Source organism: Notolepis coatsorum (genome assembly GCF_963971535.1).
Source record: "Notolepis coatsorum genome assembly, chromosome: 1".
Lineage (NCBI taxonomy): Eukaryota > Metazoa > Chordata > Actinopteri > Aulopiformes > Paralepididae > Notolepis > Notolepis coatsorum.
This window is the reverse complement of record NC_140165.1, coordinates 560,418-582,307: the sequence shown is the minus strand read 5'-3', so window position 1 is coordinate 582,307 and position 21,890 is coordinate 560,418. Positions and strand designations below refer to the sequence as shown.

The window sequence follows — 21,890 nt, the reverse complement described above, 5'->3', positions numbered from 1 at the left end:
GAATACAATAGAATAGAATTTTAGAATACAACTAGAAACACTGTCCTGGCCTGCTTCTAAGTTCAGTGGCCTGACAAAATTTTTTTAATAAAAAAATAAAAATTATAAAAATAAAAAATAAAAAAAATGTTTTTTTTTTATTTTTTTTTGTTTTTTTTTTTTAATCATCTCGCGGCCCATCCGTGGCTGCTCGCGGCCCACCTTTGGGTCGCGACCCCGACTTTGGGGTCGCGACCCAAAGGTGGGCCGCGAGCAGCCACGGGAGGGCCGCGAGATGATAAAAAAAAAAAAAAAAAAAAAAAAAAAATCTAGCCACTGAACTTAGAAGCAGGCCAGGACAGTGTTTCTAGTTGTATTCTAAAATTATATTCTATTGTATTCTAAAATGTGACTATATGGTTTTATATTAACTTAATAAATAAACAAAACGAAAAATCTACTTATTTCAACGAACATTTCAAACTAAATAACAGATTATGCACATAAAACGCTGAAAACAACCGAAGCAACAATAGTATTTTTAATGAGGCTATTATTATTATCATTATTATTTTGCAACAAGTTAGCCCTCTCATAAATAGCACATATAAATGAATAACTAACTTGAACTAACTTAATAGGATTGAAGTGATATTTGGCTTAAAAAATCGGTCGCCTGGCAAAAAAAGAAAGAAAAAAAGACGATGTGCATCTGACGCCTTATTTTCTGGGTCCCGGCTTGAAACGTTTGGGAACCCCTGATCTAGATCAACATCCCATAATAGAAAACTGTCTACTCCAAGCTGATCGCCCAACGGCCCGAGGAGACTGGGGTAAGTTTCAGCGTTTATTATTACCGTGTTCGATATAAACTGCTCTGATGATCATATGACCCACACTAGATGAATGATATAACGTTGCCCACGGAATTATAAACGACCCCCCGCCCATCCGGTCAACATCAGATTATACGTAGTAACTTCTAGAAGTACCTCCAGTTGAAATTTTTTATCTGGCACCGATCGCTACCAAACTGTATTTGATCATCAATATAATGCATTTGGGGCTATAAATCAAGTTCTGGAGAAAGCTGCAGAAAACGATAAAAACATACTTATACTTTAGACCGTATTTTAGTATGAATATGTGAATGAAAAAGTATAACGTTGCTACACCCTGAACAATAGATATAGGACATTGAATGGGCCATAATAATGTCAATTTAGCAATATAATTTAAAAAGTTATAGCCCTGCAAAGAAGGGGAACTTCTCCATAGACAAATAGAGCTGGCTAGGGATGGTAAATTATGAATTTAACCATGGCGATCAAAGTGTTAATATACAGTGAGACGGGTATGGTATAGTCATACTGGCCAGTAAGGCTGTTTCCCCGAAGCCTGTTTTTGGGATTTGAACTTCGTCAGGGTTTTTCGAATGAACGTTCAAACCTTCGTTTTTAATTAAAAAAAAGAAAATTCAAAAACAATTTCGCCCCTCCTCTCCTCTCCTCCTCCTCCCTCTCCTCTCCTCTCCTCTCCTCTCCTCTCCTCTCCTCCTCCTCCTGCTCTCCTCTCCTCCCCTCTCGTCCTCCTCCTCTCCTCTCCTCTCCTCTCCTCTCCTCTCCTCTCCTCTCCTCTCCTCCCCTCCCCTCCTCCTCCTGCTCTCCTCCCCTCCCCTCTCGTCCTCCTCTCCTCCTCCTGCTCTCCTCTCGTCCTCCTCCTCTCCTCCTCTGCTCTCCTCCTCTCCTGTCCTCCCCTCTCGTCCTCCTCTGCTCTCCTCTCCTCCTCTTGCTCTCCTCTCCTCCTCTTGCTCTCCTCCCCTCTCCTCCTCCTCTGCTCTCTCCTCCTCCTCTCCTCCTCCTCCTGCTCTCCTCTCCTCCTCTTGCTCTCCTCCCCTCTCCTCCTCCTCTCCTCTCCTCCTCCTCCTACTCTCTTCTCCTCCCTCTCGTCCTCCTCTGCTCTCCTCTCGTCCTCCTCTGCTCTCCTCCTCGCCTCTCCTTGCTCTCCTGTCCTCTCCTCTCCTCCTCTTGCTCTCCTCCCCTCTCCTCCTCTGCTCTCCTCTCCTCCTCCTGCTCCCCTCTCCTCCTCCTCTTGCTCTCCTCCCCTCTCCTCCTCTGCTCTCCTCTCCTCCTCCTCCTGCTCCCCTCTCCTCCTCCTCTTGCTCTCCTCCCCTCTCCTCCTCCTCTGCTCTCCTCTCCTCCTCCTCCTGCTCTCCTCCCCTCTTGTCCTCCTCTGCTCTCCTCCTCTCCTCCTTGCTCCCCTCCCCTCTCCTCCTCCTCTCTTCCTCTCCTGTCCTCTCCTCCTCCTCTCCGCCTGCTCTCCTCTCCTCCCCCTCTCGTCCTCCTCTGCTCTCCTCTTGTCCTCCTCTGCTCTCCTCCTCCTCTCCTCTCCTTGCTCTCCTCCCCTCTCCTCCTCTCCTCCTCCTCCTCTCCTCTCCTCTCCTCCTCTTCCTCCTCTCTTCCTCCTCTCCTCTTCCTCTCCTCTTCCAGACCGTCAGGACTCCCGCAGCCACAGTTCTCGCCGCAGCTCCCCCGACTCGGAGAGGCAGGGCCGGCCGCGGTCGCGCGCCGGCTCCTACGACAGCCGCGAGAGGGAGCGCGAGAGGGAGCGTGAGAGGGAGCGCGAGCAGTTTGAGCGGGAGAGGGAGCGCGACAGGAAGGATCTGCGGCCCCCCCCCCCAGCAGCAGCAGCAGCAGCAGCAGCCCCCGCTGCTCCTACAGCAGCCGCCCCAGCAGCACCCCCAGCACCCCCACCCCCAGCAGCACCCACAACACCCCCAGCACCAGCAGCAGAGGGACTGGGGCGAGCCAGAGCCCCGGGAGTGGGGTGGCCGCGGCGGCCGCGAGCCCCTGCTGATGCGCCCGGGCCGCGAGCCCCTCCTGAGGGGGGGGGAGCGGGTGGACAACATGCTGCGCGGCGGCGGCGAGAGGGAGCGCCTGCTCCCCGAGGGGCTGATCCAGCAGCACGAGCGCGAGAGGGAGCGCGAGATGAGGGACGGCCGCGGCGGCGGGGGGGAGCGACCGGAGCGGGGCGGCGAGCGGGAGAGGATGATGATGATGGAGCTGCCGCCGCCCCACGGGGAGCTGCGGGGCGTCCCGGGCCGCGGGGACATGAGGGGCGACCTCAGGGGGGACATGAGGGGCGACCTGAGGGGGGACCTGAGGGGCGACCTGAGGGGGGACCTCAGGGGGGACCTCAGGGGGGACATGATGATGAGGCCGGACAGGAGCGGGGACTACGAACCCCTGCTGCCCAGGGAGGCCTTCGGTCTGGACCCCGAGAAGCCGGGCAACGCCCACCACGCCGCGGAAGAGCCGCGCGAACTGGAGAAGACGGACAGCGTGGACGGTAAGACCACTGTTCCATTACATTCAGGGGTGTGTTAACTTGTCGCAGCCGACTATCGCATGTGGTGTCTCAGGCGTTCTGTAGTCGACATGTGTCAACAAATGTCCATGTCTGTTTGAATTTATGTTGTGCCGTTGTTACTGTAAAAATGTAATGATTGTGATATGATGTTGTTAATGAGACGATGAGCTGTATGTGTGTGTCACTGGAATTTCCCCAAGGGGATCAATAAAGGAATATCTTATCTTATCTTATATTATCGATATTGGAATTAAAATGTAATATCGGAAATTATCCTTATCTGTTTTCTAAAAAAGAAAAAAAAATCTTTTTATTTGTTTTACATTTATTTAACCTTTATTTACCCAGGCAAGCAAGTAAGAACAAATTCTTATTTTATCTATTGTCAAAAGTATGCATAATGTTGTGTTAACTCCACAACAAGAGATATGTAATGTTAATTACCTGAAATTATTCAGTTTTGGGGGGGGGGGGGGGGGGGGGGCTGCATATATCTGTATCGGAAATTAAGAGTTGGACAATATCGGTATATCGGTATCGGTAAAAAAGCCAATATCGAACATCCCTAATTAACAGTAGTACAGACATATTAGCATAGTAGTATAACATTGGCATAGTAGTACAGACATATTAGCATAGTAGTACAGACATATTAGCATAGTAGTATATACATTAGCATAGTAGTGCAGACATATTCGCATAGTAGTATATACATTAGCATAGTAGTACAGGCATATTAGCGTAGTATTATATACATTAGCATAGTATTATATACATTAGCATAGTAGTATATACATTAGCATAGTAGTACAGACATATTCGCATAGTAGTACATTAGCATAGTAGTACAGACATATTAGCATAGTAGGTAGTAGTATATACATTAGCATAGTAGGTAGTGATATAGTACGTAGTAATATAGACATATTCGTATAGTAGGTAGTAGTATAGACATATTAGTATAGTGGGTAGGGCTGCAACTAATGATTATTTTGGTAGTCAACTAATCTGTTGATAATTTTTTCGATTAGTCGACTAATCGAAAAAAAATTCGATTAAACAATTTTTTTTATTTTTTTATTTATTATAATATTTTTTGTTTGCACTACCTTCTTTGTGAAAGTGGCTTCTCAGCTCTGGTCCAGCTGAAGACAGAGCAGAGGAACAGATTGGACATTGAGCATGACCTCAGAGTTGCTTTGAGACTCTTGTCAGGACCAAACAACATCCCCAGTTATCCCATTAGTTCCCCCAAACGTACTGTCGGTCTGTTATGTTAAGCTAAGAAGTCTTCAGCTGGACCAGAGCTGAGAAGCCACTTTCACAAATATAGGTAGTGCAAAAAATAAAAATAAAAAGATTATAATAATAATAATTTTTTTTAAACGACTAATCGACGCAAGAAGTCTGCGTCGATGAGTTTTTATGATCGACGTCGTCGATTATGTCGACTAATCGTTGCAGCCCTAGGTAGTAATATAGACATATTAGCATAGTAGGTAGTAATATAGACATTAATATAGTACATAGTAATATAGACATTAGCATAGTAGGTAGTAATATAGTACATAGTAATATAGACATATTAGCATAGTAGGTAGTAATATAGACATTAATATAGTACATAGTAATATAGACATATTAGCATAGTAGGTAGTAATATAGACATTAATATAGTACATAGTAATATAGACATTAGCATAGTAGGTAGTAATATAGACATTAATATAGTACATAGTAATATAGACATATTAGCATAGTAGGTAGTAATATAGACATTAATATAGTACATAGTAATATAGACATATTAGCATAGTAGGTAGTAATATAGACATTAATATAGTACATAGTAATATAGACATTAGCATAGTAGGTAGTAATATAGACATTAATATAGTACATAGTAATATAGACATATTAGCATAGTAGGTAGTAATATAGTATGTAGTAATATAGACATATTCGTATAGTAGGTAGTAGTATAGACATATTAGTATACTAGGTAGTAATATAGACATATTCGTATAGTAGGTAGTAGTATAGACATATTAGTATAGTAGGTACTGGTAGTAATATAGACATATTAGCATAGTAGGTAGTAAAATAGACATATTAGCATAGTAGGTAGTAATATAGACATATTAGCATAGTAGGTAGTAATATAGGCAAGGCAAGGTAGATTACTTGAAGAAGTGCGTTTTTAGTCAACGGCGGAAATTTAAATGAAACATTAAATTGTTTTTAAACCCTTTCACTGCCACACGACAGAAGGTTACCCCTTTTGCTATCACACTATCACATCACACTATCGCATCCGCGGAGCTAATGATGCTAATGATGGCGCATCGCCGTCGGTTGTGTGATAGTAAAGGGGCTAACCTTCTGTATTGTCACAGTGAAAGGGTTAACCGGCTGTCGTGTGGCAGTGAAAGGGTTAACGTGTGTGTGTGTGCGTGTGCAGGAGAGGATGACGGGAAGGCGGATGAGGTGCAGTCGGTGGCGTCGGGCGGCGAGGAGTACGAGCCCATCAGCGACGACGAGCTGGACGAGATCCTGGCCGACAGCCAGAAGAGAGAGGACCACCAGGAGGACGAGAAGACCTCAGGTACACAACCACGTCCAGAGAGAGAGAGAGAGGGAGAGAGGGAGAGAGGGAGAGGGAGAGGGAGAGGCCCGTGTACTAGGGCTGAGCCCGAACGTTCGAACCTTCGTTCGTTACGTTGGCATTCGAATTCTAAATCAACATTCGAATTTGTAATTTTTAATAAAAAAATTCTCATTCTGTTTAAACCAATGGGGTTTTTCTTCACAGTTGCAGATAAAGATTAGGCTACACTAATATTATAGTATTAAAAGAAACTTGAGTTATATTCATTAAAGAAAGTTGATTTAGTTGGGCTGGGGCTTCTCCCTGGGCTGCGTCTGGGGCTGGAAAGTTGATTTAATAAAAGAAAAAAAGTCTCATTTAATCAGATTAATGACTTTATTCAAATTGAGGATTTAGTTTGAGTGAAAAAAAAGAAATACAAAAAAAGTATAAACTTTTTAAAAAGAAAAAATTATTATTAAAAACGAAGGTTCGAACGTCCGTTCGAAAAACCCTGACGAAGTTTGAATCCCAAAAACAGGCTTCGGGGACAGCCTTACCGGGTACACAGGGTTCGCACAAGGTCCTTGAAGTGCTTAAAGTGCTTGATGTTTGACCAAAAAAGAGTCGAGGCCTGGAATTCCTTGAAAACAGCCCATTTTTTAACCAGGTGCTTAAAAGGTCCTTGAAATTCACATTGAATGTGTTCATCCATGATCAAATTGTTCTCGATCAAGAATTAAAAAAAAATTGTTTTGTTTTAATTAAATCTGACGAGTCGCTGTCTCGCGCGCTCCAACTGCTTTTCCTCATCTCTTATTCGCGTGTGATGCTCTAGCTGGCAAGCTGGCAAAATTGGATCCTTCGAGTGACATCCTTGAAAATGAAAAATAGTGCTTGGGAAAAGTACTTAAAAGTCCTTGAATTTCATTTGGCAATGTCTGTGGGAACCCTGGGTACAGAACCACCACGTGAGAGGGCGTAGGGTGGGAATCACCAGAGGCCTCACGATACCATATTATCACGATACTTGAGTCACGATACGATAGTATTGCGATTCAAAATATATTGGGATATGCTGAATATTGCTATATTAATTTTGCTATATTAATATTGCGATATATTGTGATTCATTACCTTTTTTTTAACTGCGAAGTAAAACGTTGTCAACATTTTATCTAATCAAATAAAGTTTTCAGTCTGTTCATCTCACTTCAATCATTTTTATTGCAGAACATGGTATTTTCTCAAGCACTGTAATCTGTGTTGCATGTACCTGACAAACTGAACTGTTTGTATTACAGTCATATTCCAACTGAATGCACATGTGTGTGTGTGTGTGTGGACTACTGTACTATTACAGGTATTGAAATGAACAATGCAACTTCCTTATACAAAAAAATATATATAATTTGCATAATAAGATATCGATACTTGCCGTGAGAGGGCGGGGGCGCCTCGGGTGCAGAGGCTAGTAGTTTAGAATTAGACACGCCATACATGTGCCCTAATGAGGGGCGACCAGTGGCTCGGTAGGTAGAGCAGTCGTCTGGTTATCCAGAGGTTCCCGGTTCGATTCCCGGGCAGCGTGTCGAAGTGTCCTTGAGCAAGACACTTAACCCCTAATTGCCCCCGATGAGCAGGTCGGCACCTTGCACCTCCGCCATCGGTGTGTGAGTGAACGGGTGAAATGTGAGGAACAAATTGTAAAGCGCTTTGGATAAAAGCTGCTATATAAATGTACCATTTACCCACTTACATCGCCAAAAGAAGGTCCAACATGCCTATAGAATAGAAGTATTTTATTGATCCCGAGGGAAATTCAGCATAAATAAATTGGAAACGCAACAGAACTAAGCTGGTTAGAATAACAACATGCAACTTGACATTTCTGATTGTCATTTATCATTTATTGTTGAGCCCCCATGTCAGAAAAATACAAAAACTGTAAAAAAACAAAACATATTACCAATGAACTACCGTATACCAGCGTTTCCGTTAGCCGGTAATTACCGGTTTTTGACCGGCAAAATATGTTGAAGTCCGAATATTTAAATATCTCCGGTCATAATGTCCGGTGAAAATAATTTCTCTAAGCACAATTTTATTATTTGAATTGTATTAAAATAGGCTCAAATTAAATAGCCTATGCGATGAACAAAACAATCATTACATGTTGCTTCACGCTGATAAAGCGCGGATGGCGCCGCTCGGATGTGAATCTTTTTTTCTTTCTTTTTTTGAGCCTGTCTGTCTGCCCACCACAGAGACCGCTGATGCCGTGGTGAAAGAAAACAGAAACAGAAATGTCGAGCGTTCAGGCCCGAGTGGAAAGTTTAATTCTCCTGGCTGAGGTGCGACATTATATCCACATTTTCCAGTTCACTGATCCAGCCAGGGTTACCAGTGACACAGTTCATTCTGGAACCTCAGATCCCCGCTGATCATGAGGTTCTACAGTATCGCGTTGGATCCATACACGTATCGATTTTTTCGAATGGTGATCAGGAATTGGAATATACCAGTTGGATACCATCTGATGTCAGGTAAGGACTCTATGTTATCAGTGTTAGGATAATCAGAGTAAGTTTGATGAAGTTATAAGCTGTTTTGTGAAATGTCTTCTTGTTTCGGTTTCACTAAAAGTCCGAGAGGAAATCAACAGGGCGATTATCCGCGCGCGGCCGTAATGTGCTTGCGTGCACGTATAATATTGATCATCTAGCGTTTATTTGAAAACGATTCATAAAAAGGCCGACGAATATCAACGTTGTGGAATATTCCACTAAAAGACTATTTTCATAGAATGCTCCAGAAAGAGCTGTTTTTTATCTGAAAACGGGGGCTTTTCTAACTGCTCTGAAACGGAAACGACGCGATAAACAGCCTTGACAGCACCGACTGGAAAATAGTCTTTGATAATGCGATGGGCAGATTAGACACATAGCCATAATTTAAAACATAGATTAGGCGATATTAACGTTAACATTGGCGCCGATGGTGGCATTCAGCCGGTAAAAAGGAAAACCAGGCTGACCGGCATTTCTCGAATATGTCCGGGGATAGAAATCTTGCAGGACATCCAGACCGGCACGAATATGTTCTAACGGAAACGCTGCCGTATACACTTAAATAAAATAATGTATTTGAGATTCTCTTAAACTAATTGAATCTATTGAACTGTAGTTGCATTCAACAGGTCGTTATTGCAAAAGAGAATTTGTTATCAATAACCTACCTGTATAAATAAAGGTTCAAAGTAAAAACATAACTTGACACATATTAAAGGGGAACTATTTTACTATTTCTTTCACTATTTGGGCACTTTTACACAATTCCTGTGAGTTTATGGAACACCTCTGTAATTATAATTTTTTGTAATTCATTGTTTTGTATTTCTAATCCAAGTCCTCAAAAACAGCACTTTTCTACCTCAAGATCTCGAGCCGTTTTGAGGCTGGGCTCCTAAACCACTGTGTGGCCTGGCGGCATCTGCCACATTATCATGCAGCTGAGTCTCTCTGACATCACAAATCATCACATGTTCAGATGACTCAGTTCAGTGAGGGTGAATATTGTGAGAGGAGAATTGGAAGAATGCGCCAATATGAGAATTAGAGACATAGATCATATTAATATAAGTCCACATAGCTAGGAAACAATGCTAAACATTGAAAAAGGCCATTTATAAGATAGTTCCCCTTTAACATCTAGGAAAGCAATTCACCTACCGAAATTCCGAGGCTTCTACCTCCTCTGATGTCATCTGGTCTTTCAGAAGACCAGCGCGCGCGAGCGCTCACACGAACACACACACACATTTGAAATGTTTATATATGTCCACATGAACAGAAGTACAAGGAGGCCTCATACAAAGGACATAAACACTGCGAGTGCAGTTAGAAATTATGAAAGAACACACACACACACACACACACACACACACAAAATGCGCAACTGTCGGAAAAACATGGCATCGATAAGAGGAATCGATAGTCACGGAGGCATGCGATTCCAGGAATCGGACAATTAGGAACCTCCACCCATCCTTAGTACAGGGACAATAGTGGACTTGTTCAAACAGGTTCTGTTCTAGGGGCAGGTTGAATGTGTCAGTGAATACAGGGGCCAGTTGGTCATCACAGACTTTTAGGACGTGTCCGTGGGAGGCCGTCCGGTCCTGCATGTGCACTTAAAGCACATCTTGATTGTTTCATTTCAAGTCCATTGTGGTGGTGTACAGAGCCAAAATGATTGTGTCGATAATGTCCATATATTTATGGACCCGACTGTATAATACGTTTTTCTGGAGATCAAACGTGCTTTTATGTGTTTAGAAATGCAGCAAATCAAGTCACTTCATTTTGATTCATGTTACACATGTTTCTTGGTATTGGGTTTTAGTAGCATGATTTAAAATCTGTGAAAACGTCAAAAAGGGCAAAGTGCATGCAGTATGGGATTTCTTCCCCCAGAGACTTGGTGAGAAGAACATTTGTACGTGTTATTTGTCTCCCTAACCCAGTGGCTCCCAAACGTTTTCAATCGGGCCCCACATGGGTAGTTGGAAATATTCTCGAGCCCCACCTAACCCGGTCGCGTCTATTCGTATCCTAACTCATTTATGCCTCCGCGTTCGCGTTTTGCGAATATGATTGGCCACTGCCGTTTCTGGTGCGATCTGATTGGCCACTGACGTTTCTGGTCATGTGACATGTGCGCCCAATCGCGTGACGCGCCCATTTCCGCCTCGACCAGCAGCAAACTACCTAACGCCTAGTTTATCACTGGTTAAGCATAGGCGACTCTTTCGAAGTTGGTTACGGTAGAGTTTGGAATCAGGGCTGGCGTTCTATCGCCCTGCTCTAAGACAAACTCTAACCTTAACCAACTTCGAAAGAGTGCCTAAGCTTAACCGGCGAAAGAACTTGCAGTCACATGATTGGTGCGACCAGAAACATCAGTGGCCAATCAGAGCGCAAAACGCAAACGCGGAAGCATAAATGCGTTAGGATTCTAATAGACGCGCCCCGGTCCCCACCCAGATGTAGGCTAGAATTAATATTAGGCTACAAACATGCCATTTCCTCTACTACTAACTAACGAGACGAGATTAACATAACAAGACACAAAGACACAATTATAGTTTTATATTTTATTTGAAAATGAACAAAAAAATAATAAAAAAAATTCACATTTTGTGTGCAAAACGCATTTAGGCTTCTGAATGTGTTCTGTATAAAAAATAACACATGACAGTCAGTTATTTCTTGTTGACATTGGCGTTTATCAGTTTTGGTAGGCTAAATTAATATGATTCTTTATTCTCTATTATACTCTTGTTTATTTTGCGCCCCACCTGCAGTACCCAGCGCCCCACACTTTTGGGAACCACTCATCAATCAATCAATCAATCAAATCCTTTATTTAACCAGATAAGCATAATTGAGATTAAAATCTCTTTTTCAAGAGCGATCTGGCCAAGCAGAAAGTTTCAACATTAAAAAAGAACATCACAATAAAATACAGATAAAACATTCACAGCAAGCTCCAATTTCAGGCAAGTTATCAAACACAGTTGCACTGTCCGAGGGAACTGAGTTCGTAAGATTTTAAAATGGCTTTAAATTCTCCGAGGGTGACCACTGACCAGACCTGGTAATTTGAGGTCCTCCTGTATCATGTTCCAGGATGAAGGAGCAGCATATTTAAAAGCCCTTTTTCCCCAATTCAGTTCTCATATGGGGGACATCCAGTTTTAGAGCAGCTGCCCTAACCTAACCTGAGGTCCCCCCGTGCGCCTCTCTTTGTGTCCTCAGGTCCTCTGGACGTGATCGACGTGGACTGGTCCAGTCTGATGCCCAAGCAGAAGCAGGAGCCGCGGGCGGCCGGGGCGGCGTTACTCCGCTTCACCCCCGGCGCGGTGCTCCTCAGGGCGGGCGTCTCCAAGCGGCTGGCCGGCCCCGAGCTCCTGGAGCAGGTCAGGGAGGTCTGCAAGGCTGAGCTGGACGACCCAAAAGGTGAGGGGGAGGGAGGGGGGGAGGGAGATAGATTGATGGATGGATAGAGAGATAGATTGATGGATAGATTGGTGGATAGAGAGATGGATAGAGAGGTAGATTGATGGATAGATTGATGGATAGAGAGAGAGATGGATAGAGAGATAGATTGATGGATCGAGAGATAGATGGATAGATAGAGAGATGGATAGAGAGATGGATAGAGAGGTGGATAGAGAGGTAGATTGATGGATAGAGAGATAGAGAGATGGATAGAGAGATAGATTGATGGATCGAGAGATAGATAGAGTGATGGATAGAGAGATGGAGATAGATTGATGGATAGAGAGATGGATAGAGAGATGGAGAATGATTGATGGATAGACGGATAGATTTATGGATAGAGGGATAGATTGATGGATAGAGGGATAGATAGATAGATAGATAGAGAGATAGAGGGATAGATTGATGGCTAGAGGTATAGATTGATAGAGAGATAGATTGATGGATAGTGGGATAGATTGATAGATAGATAGCTAGATAGATTAATGGATAGCTAGAGATAGAGAGATGGATTGATGGATAGAGGGATAGATAGATAGATAGAGATAGATTGATGTATAGATAGAGAGATAGAGATGGATTGATGGATAGAGGGATAGAGATAGATTGATGGATAGATAGAGAGATAGAGATAGATTGATGGATAGATAGAGAGATAGAGATAGATTGATGGATAGAGGGATAGATAGATAGATAGATAGATAGATAGATAGATAGATAGATAGATAGATAGATAGATAGATAGAGATAGATTGATGGAGAGATGGAGAGATAGATTGATGAAGAGATGGAGATAGATTGATGGATAGAGGGATAGATAGATAGATTGATGGATAGATAGATAGATAGCTAGATAGATTGATGGATAGAGGGATAGATAGATCTATTGATGGATAGATAGATAGATAGATAGATAGATAGATAGATAGATAGATAGATAGATAGATAGATAGATAGATAGATAGATAGATAGATGGAGTGATGGAGTGATAGATAGATAGATAGAGATAGATGGATAGTCGCGGGCGGCTACGTGGCGTAGTGGGCAAGGCGCTCGCCACGAAATCTGGAGACGCTGGGCTTGCCTGTTCGAGCCCAGCGCTCCACATTTGCTTTCAGTTTAGCTGGTCGTCCGTACTAATACACATTGGCCGTATTAGGGGGTGGGAAACTGATGGGTGGGGATCGGGCGTTGTGGACAGCGACTCCTACAGGTCGGTTGGTGCGCCTGCGCAGTAGAATCAGGAAGTGTCGGGGGCAGCGTGAGCCTCCCACCAGTTACTCCTCGCCACTGAGAGATCGAGCTGCGCAGGTGAAAAGATGCGACTGCTGTTACCTCAAGTACCGGAGGGGACTTGTGCTATGTATGACTTAGTCCACATTGCAGCCGGCTTGTGGGAGGCAAGAAACAGCGTTCGTGACAGGGGAGGGTTGAATTGGATGATACGAAATTGGGATGGGAGAAAATATAGAAAATGGGAGAAAAAGTGGATAAAAAAAAAGAGATAGATGGATAGAGTGATGGATAGAGTGATAGATAGATAGATAGATAGATAGATTGATGGATAGAGAGATAGAGGAGTATCTTATCTTAACCCCCAATCTGTCCTCTGTCCCTCCAGATGCTGACAAGTTGTTTGAACACGACCTTGGAGCTCTGAACATGGCCGCCCTGAACAGGAAGGTGGAGAGGGCGGGGCTCCTGAGCAACCTGGGGCCCTGCTGCAAGGCTCTGTGCGCCCGGAGAGACTTCGCCATCCGCAGGCAGCTGCTCAAGAACGACAGGGTTAGTACCTTCACTCTATAGAGACAGGGTTCCTACGAGCATTAGTACCTTCACTCTAGAGACAGGGTTCCTACGAGCGTTAGTACCTTCACTCTATAGAGACAGGGTTCCTACGAGCGTTAGTACCTTCACTCTAGAGACAGGGTTCCTACAAGCGTTAGTACCTTCACTCTAGAGACAGGGTTCCTACGAGCGTTATTACCTTCACTCTATAGAGACAGGGTTCCTACGAGCGTTATTACCTTCACTCTATAGATACAGGGTTCCTACGAGCGTTAGTACCTTCACTCTAGAGACAGGGTTCCTACGAGCGTTAGTACCTTCACACTAGGGGTGGACGGTATGGTCTAAAATTTATATCACAGTATAATTTGAAGCATAGACGGTAACGGTATATATCACGGTATCATCGTTTTTGATAAAAAACTTTTTTTTTATTTTATATAATTTTGTTTTTTTTATAAAATATATATATTATATAATTAGACTTGTACTTGTATTATCTGCGAGACATCGCCACCACGCAACAAGCTCCACTGTCTGTGTGTACTCTAGTAGCCTCCAGCTACGGCCAGGATTCTCCGGAGCTGCACCTGGACCTATACTCGAGTAGCCTCGAGCAGAGCTACGGCCAGGATTCTCCGGCGCTGCACCTGGACCCTATTGTATTGGTATAACGTTAGCAAGCCCTCAGCTCGAATACGCATTGAATCAGTGTTATAAGACATTGATATCAGGAGCTATCTGTAGCTACTGCATATATAACGTTAATACAACGCCTCAGTGAATTATTTAGTTCAATGGGACATTTCGTTTTGAACGGTGAACTAACTTGCGTTAACGTGAGCTAACAGGTAGCATACACGTCTCTAGTACTAGACTTTGTGGAGCGTTTGTTGATGTCAGGAGCTATCGGTAGCTGGCCGACTAGATACCGTTCGGTTAGACAATGCCCCATCATGTATTAAACTAAAAGTGAATAGTTGACTGGGTCATTTTGTAACGGTAGCTAAGCTAACGTTAGCTCAGGGAGACGCCGCCGTCCTCCCGACAGCTCCCGTGTCCCGTCCCACTAGACTACTAGACCCGTGTTTACATGCGTGCGGTAGGGGCTGGCACGCCCACTGCGCGAAGCCTCCTAAATAACTTTTTCCAGTTCGCACATATCTATTATCTATGACTAATTCTATCTATTTTTAGGGGCAAATGCGAGTGAAATAGTCGCGCTGTGGTTACATGACGTCATTGCTATTTTAGAGCTGCACTACCGGTTACACGGTATAGTCAAAATCCATACCGTAGAGCAAATTCATACCGTTTATACCGTATACCGTTTATACAGTCCACCCCTACTTCACACTATAGAGACAGGGTTCCTGCGAGCGTTAGTACCTTCACTCTATAGAGACAGGGTTCCTACGAGCGTTAGTACCTTCACTCTAGAGACAGGGTTCCTACGAGCGTTAGTACCTTCACTCTATAGAGACAGGGTTCCTACGAGCATTAGTACCTTCACTCTAGGGACAGGGTTCCTACGAGCGTTAGTACCTTCACTCTAGAGACAGGGTTCCTACGAGCGTTAGTACCTTCACTCTATAGAGACAGGGTTCCTACAAGCGTTAGTACCTTCACTCTAGAGACAGGGTTCCTACGAGCGTTAGTACCTTCACTCTATAGAGACAGGGTTCCTACGAGCGTTAGTACCTTCACTCTAGAGACGGGGTTCCTACGAGCGTTAGTACCTTCACTCTATAGAGAGGGTTCCTACGAGTGTTAGTACCTTCACTCTATAGAGACAGGGTTCCTACGAGCGTTAGTACCTTCACTCTAGAGACAGGGTTCCTACGAGCGTTAGTACCTTCACTCTATAGAGACAGGGTTCCTACGAGCGTTAGTACCTTCACTCTAGAGACAGGGTTCCTACGAGCGTTAGTACCTTCACTCTAGAGACAGGGTTCCTACGAGCATTAGTACCTTCACTCTCTAGAGACAGGGTTCCTACGAGCGTTAGTACCTTCACTCTAGAGACAGGGTTCCTACGAGCGTTAGTACCTTCACTCTATAGAGACAGGGTTCCTACGAGCGTTAGTACCTTCACTCTAGAGACAGGGTTCCTACGAGCGTTAGTACCTTCACTCTATAGAGACAGGGTTCCTACGAGCGTTAGTACCTTCACTCTATAGAGACAGGGTTCCTACGAGCGTTAGTACCTTCACTCTAGAGACAGGGTTCCTGCGAGCGTTAGTACCTTCACTCTATAGAGACAGGGTTCCTACGTGCGTTAGTACCTTCACTCTATAGAGACAGGGTTCCTACGAGCGTTAGTACCTTCACTCTAGAGACAGGGTTCCTGCGAGCGTTAGTACCTTCACTCTATAGAGACAGGGTTCCTACGAGCGTTAGTACCTTCACTCTATAGAGACAGGGTTCCTACGAGCGTTAGTACCTTCACTCTAGAGACAGGGTTCCTACGAGCGTTAGTACCTTCACTCTATAGAGGCAGGGTTCCTGCGAGCGTTAGTACCTTCACTCTATAGAGACAGGGTTCCTACGAGCGTTAGTACCTTCACTCTAGAGACAGGGTTCCTACGAGCGTTGGTACCTTCACTCTATAGAGACAGGGTTCCTACGAACGTTAGTACCTTCACTCTATAGAGACAGGGTTCCTACGAGCGTTAGTACCTTCACTCTATAGAGACAGGGTTCCTACGAGCGTTAGTACCTTCACTCTATAGAGACAGGGTTCCTACGAGCGTTAGTACCTTCACTCTCTAGAGACAGGGTTCCTACAAGCGTTAGTACCTTCACCATTAGTACCTTCACTCTATAGAGACAGGGTTCCTACGAGCGTTAGTACCTTCTCTCTAGAGACAGGGTTCCTGCGAGCGTTAGTACCTTCACTCTAGAGACAGGGTTCCTGCAAGCGCTAGTACCTTCACTCTATAGAGACAGGGTTCCTACGAGCATTAGTACCTTCACTCTAGAGACAGGGTTCCTATGAGCGTTAGTACCTTCACTCTATAGAGACAGGGTTCCTGCGAGCGTTAGTACCTTCACTCTATAGAGACAGGGTTCCTACGAGCGTTAGTACCTTCACTCTAGAGACAGGGTTCCTACGAGCGTTAGTACCTTCACTCTATAGAGACAGGGTTCCTACGAGCATTAGTACCTTCACTCTAGAGACAGGGTTCCTACGAGCGTTAGTACCTTCACTCTAGAGACAGGGTTCCTACAAGCGTTAGTACCTTCACTCTATAGAGACAGGGTTCCTACAAGCGTTAGTACCTTCACTCTACAGAGACAGGGTTCCTACGAGCGTTAGTACCTTCACTCTATAGAGACGGGGTTCCTACGAGCGTTAGTACCTTCACTCTATAGAGACAGGGTTCCTACGAGCGTTAGTACCTTCACTCTAGAGACGGGGTTCCTACGAGCGTTAGTACCTTCACTCTATAGAGACAGGGTTCCTACGAGCGTTAGTACCTTCACTCTAGAGACAGGGTTCCTACGAGCGTTAGTACCTTCACTCTATAGAGACAGGGTTCCTACGAGCATTAGTACCTTCACTCTAGAGACAGGGTTCCTACGAGCGTTAGTACCTTCACTCTAGAGACAGGGTTCCTACGAGCGTTAGTACCTTCACTCTATAGAGACAGGGTTCCTACAAGCGTTAGTACCTTCACTCTAGAGACAGGGTTCCTACGAGCCTTAGTACCTTCACTCTATAGAGACAGGGTTCCTACGAGCGTTAGTACCTTCACTCTATAGAGACAGGGTTCCTACGAGCGTTAGTACCTTCACTCTATAGAGACAGGGTTCCTACGAGCGTTAGTACCTTCACTCTATAGAGACAGGGTTCCTACGAGCGTTAGTACCTTCACTCTATAGAGACAGGGTTCCTACGAGCGTTAGTACCTTCACTCTAGAGACAGGGTTCCTACGAGCGTTAGTACCTTCACTCTATAGCAGGGTGTCCGCGGGACCTTAAAAAGTCTTAAATTCAACTATCAACTATTAAGGCCTTAATTTGTCTTAAAATGTCTTAAATCCGACTTTCGGAAGTCTTAAAAACATGCCATGTCATCTTATGTTTCATTGTGAAATCTGGGGGGAAACTATTATTAACGGGAGATAAAGTCAGGCTTTTTTTTTTCTTTCACGCAAACGGTACGCAGTGGGGCGGAACCAATTTATGGTCCTTAATGTGTGTCGCCGTCGGGAGCTATTTCAGAACACCGGAGCATAGGTAACACGTTATTCAAGCCGTAGCGATAACGCTGACGTTTAGTTTAGTTTAATTGATTTGTATTTATTTGCACTCGTTAATTTAACATGGGAAAGTGCAAATTTAATGAGAACTGTCTCAAAAACCCTCCGTTTGCACCGTGGTTGGTCCCAGTGAAAGTACGAGGCCCGCTGCAAACTCTGCAAAAAGGATTTTAAACTGGGAACGATGGGAATAAAAGCAGTCGAGTCACACATGCACAGCGCTAAGCATGTTACCTCTACAAAAACCCGCCTGCAGACAACTTCAATATCAAATTTATTTTCGACGCCGTCCACATCAACTGCTCAGGGACAGGTAGGTCTACCACCAATTACATCTGCACCTGTCCGGGTAACGTTCGGCTCCACGCCAACCCTTGAAGCTGAGGTACTGTGGGTTCTAAATACGGTCGCAAAGCATCAGTCCTACAATGGAAATGAGGGACTAGGAGAGGTGTTTCAAGCGATGTTCCCTGACTCTGTTAGGATCTATGCGTAACAGTACTGTATATTTGCATATCATGTATGTCACAAATGTAACGGTAATATATACCTGTATGTCATGTATATCCCTATGCCATAAATGTCATGTATGTTGTGCATGTCATAAATGTCACTATGAATTGAAAATGGGGGACCCTGATGTAAACAAGACAAACGTCTTTCTCTGGTCTGCATCCCCTTATTATTGTGTGTATTGAGCTGTACTGTATTGTACCCATTCTGAAATCTGTTAAATAAAGTATTCATTCAACCAAACCACAAAAACAAAACAACTGGATGAATGAAAACTTTATTTAACAGATTGCAGAATGTGTACAATACAGTACAGCTCAATACACACAATAATAAGGGGATGCAGACCAGAGAAAGACGTTTGTCTTGTTTACATCAGGGTCCCCCATTTTCAATTCATATTGACATACACAACATAGAATAGATAGAATAGAAATACTTGTATTATCCCGTGGGAAATTTGACACTGCAAATCGCTCAACATTTAAACATTTAGACAGGACAGGTCACGAATTAGAATAATAACACAAATCAATCAAGTTGCCTAGGATAAGAGTAGAGTAAAATAGAATAAAAATGAAATAAAATATACAGAAATAAATACAGTAAAAACATACATGACATCATGACATACAGGTATATACTGTAGTACTGTTACATTTGTGACATACGATATGCAAATAATATACAGTACTGTTACCCAGAGATCATAACAGAAAATATTATATATATATGATGGGGATGAGACTGTACATTAGGAGGAGGGGGGGGGGGGGGGTTGGACATTTACGGTGGCCAGTTTCGAATTGCAGCCTCCTGTAGGTGCTCTTTAAGAGCGGTTTTGAATGTGGGCAGGGGTAAAGTGGGTTTTAGGAGTGAGGTTAAGCAGTAGTCTGACCAGTTTGTTTTGTGATGTTTGTAATCTTGTTTTTAGTGCCTTTGAGGTGCTTTGGTACCATGAGGTGCAGGCATAGTCGTAGTACCCTTGAATGAGTGTACTGAGAGTACCCATGATTTTTGCCATTTTGTTATCGTGAAATTGGTATTAAATTTAATTCTGAGTGGCATTAAAAAGTCTTAAAAAGCCTTAAATCTGACTGGGCTAAACCTGCAGATACCCTGTATAGAGACAGGGTTCCTACGAGCATTAGTACCTTCACTCTAGAGACAGGGTTCCTACGAGCGTTAGTACCTTCACTCTAGAGACAGGGTTCCTACGAGCATTAGTACCTTCACTCTATAGAGACAGGGTTCCTACGAGCGTTAGTACCTTCACTCTATAGAGACAGGGTTCCTACGAGCGTTAGTACCTTCACTCTATAGAGACAGGGTTCCTACGAGCGTTAGTACCTTCACTCTATAGAGACAGGGTTCCTACGAGCGTTAGTACCTTCACTCTAGAGACGGGGTTCCTACGAGCGTTAGTACCTTCACTCTATAGAGACAGGGTTCCTACGAGTGTTAGTACCTTCACTCTATAGAGACAGGGTTCCTACGAGCGTTAGTACCTTCACTCTATAGAGACAGGGTTCCTACGAGCGTTAGTACCTTCACTCTAGAGACAGGGTTCCTACGAGCGTTAGTACCTTCACTCTAGAGACAGGGTTCCTACGAGCATTAGTACCTTCACTCTCTAGAGACAGGGTTCCTACGAGCGTTAGTACCTTCACTCTAGAGACAGGGTTCCTACGAGCGTTAGTACCTTCACTCTATAGAGACAGGGTTCCTACGAGCGTTAGTACCTTCACTCTATAGAGACAGGGTTCCTACGAGCGTTAGTACCTTCACTCTAGAGACAGGGTTCCTACGAGCGTTAGTACCTTCACTCTATAGAGACAGGGTTCCTACGAGCGTTAGTACCTTCACTCTATAGAGACAGGGTTCCTACGAGCGTTAGTACCTTCACTCTAGAGACAGGGTTCCTGCGAGCGTTAGTACCTTCACTCTATAGAGACAGGGTTCCTACGAGCGTTAGTACCTTCACTCTATAGAGACCGGGTTCCTACGAGCGTTAGTACCTTCACTCTCTAGAGACAGGGTTCCTACGAGCGTTAGTACCTTCACTCTATAGAGACAGGGTTCCTACGAGCGTTAGTACCTTCACTCTATAGAGACAGGGTTCCTACGAGCGTTAGTACCTTCACTCTATAGAGACAGGGTTCCTACGAGCGTTGGTACCTTCACTCTAGAGACAGGGTTCCTACGAGCGTTAGTACCTTCACTCTATAGAGACAGGGTTCCTACGAGCGTTAGTACCTTCACTCTAGAGACAGGGTTCCTACGAGCATTAGTACCTTCACTCTAGAGACAGGGTTTCTGCGAGCGTTAGTACCTTCACTCTAGAGACAGGTTTCCTACGAGCATTAGTACCTTCACTCTATAGAGACAGGGTTCCTACGAGCGTTAGTACCTTCACTCTAGAGACAGGGTTCCTACGAGCATTAGTACCTTCACTCTAGAGACAGGGTTCCTGCGAGCGTTAGTACCTTCACTCTAGAGACAGGGTTCCTACGAGCATTAGTACCTTCACTCTCTAGAGACAGGGTTCCTACGAGCGTTAGTACCTTCACTCTAGAGACAGGGTTCCTACGAGCGTTAGTACCTTCACTCTATAGAGACAGGGTTCCTACGAGCGTTAGTACCTTCACTCTATAGAGACAGGGTTCCTACGAGCGTTAGTACCTTCACTCTAGAGACAGGGTTCCTGCGAGCGTTAGTACCTTCACTCTATAGAGACAGGGTTCCTACGAGCGTTAGTACCTTCACTCTATAGAGACAGGGTTCCTACGAGCGTTAGTACCTTCACTCTAGAGACAGGGTTCCTACGAGCGTTAGTACCTTCACTCTATAGAGGCAGGGTTCCTGCGAGCGTTAGTACCTTCACTCTATAGAGACAGGGTTCCTACGAGCGTTAGTACCTTCACTCTAGAGACAGGGTTCCTACGAGCGTTGGTACCTTCACTCTATAGAGACAGGGTTCCTACGAACGTTAGTACCTTCACTCTATAGAGACAGGGTTCCTACGAGCGTTAGTACCTTCACTCTATAGAGACAGGGTTCCTACGAGCGTTAGTACCTTCACTCTATAGAGACAGGGTTCCTACGAGCGTTAGTACCTTCACTCTCTAGAGACAGGGTTCCTACAAGCGTTAGTACCTTCACCATTAGTACCTTCACTCTATAGAGACAGGGTTCCTACGAGCGTTAGTACCTTCTCTCTAGAGACAGGGTTCCTGCGAGCGTTAGTACCTTCACTCTAGAGACAGGGTTCCTGCAAGCGCTAGTACCTTCACTCTATAGAGACAGGGTTCCTACGAGCATTAGT

At 44.3% G+C, this 21,890-nt stretch overlaps 1 protein-coding gene across 1 annotated transcript in view; it reads left to right on the top strand.

Moving 5' to 3' along the window:
- Positions 1-21,890, top strand: part of zc3h13 (zinc finger CCCH-type containing 13) — a 119,752-nt gene that overhangs the window by 79,003 nt on the left and 18,859 nt on the right. Inside the window, 5 exon segments of the mRNA XM_084328052.1 lie at positions 2,469-2,647; positions 2,649-3,327; positions 5,810-5,953; positions 11,755-11,955; positions 13,620-13,783. Of these exon segments, the coding sequence (XP_084184178.1) occupies positions 2,469-2,647; positions 2,649-3,327; positions 5,810-5,953; positions 11,755-11,955; positions 13,620-13,783 (1,367 nt within the window).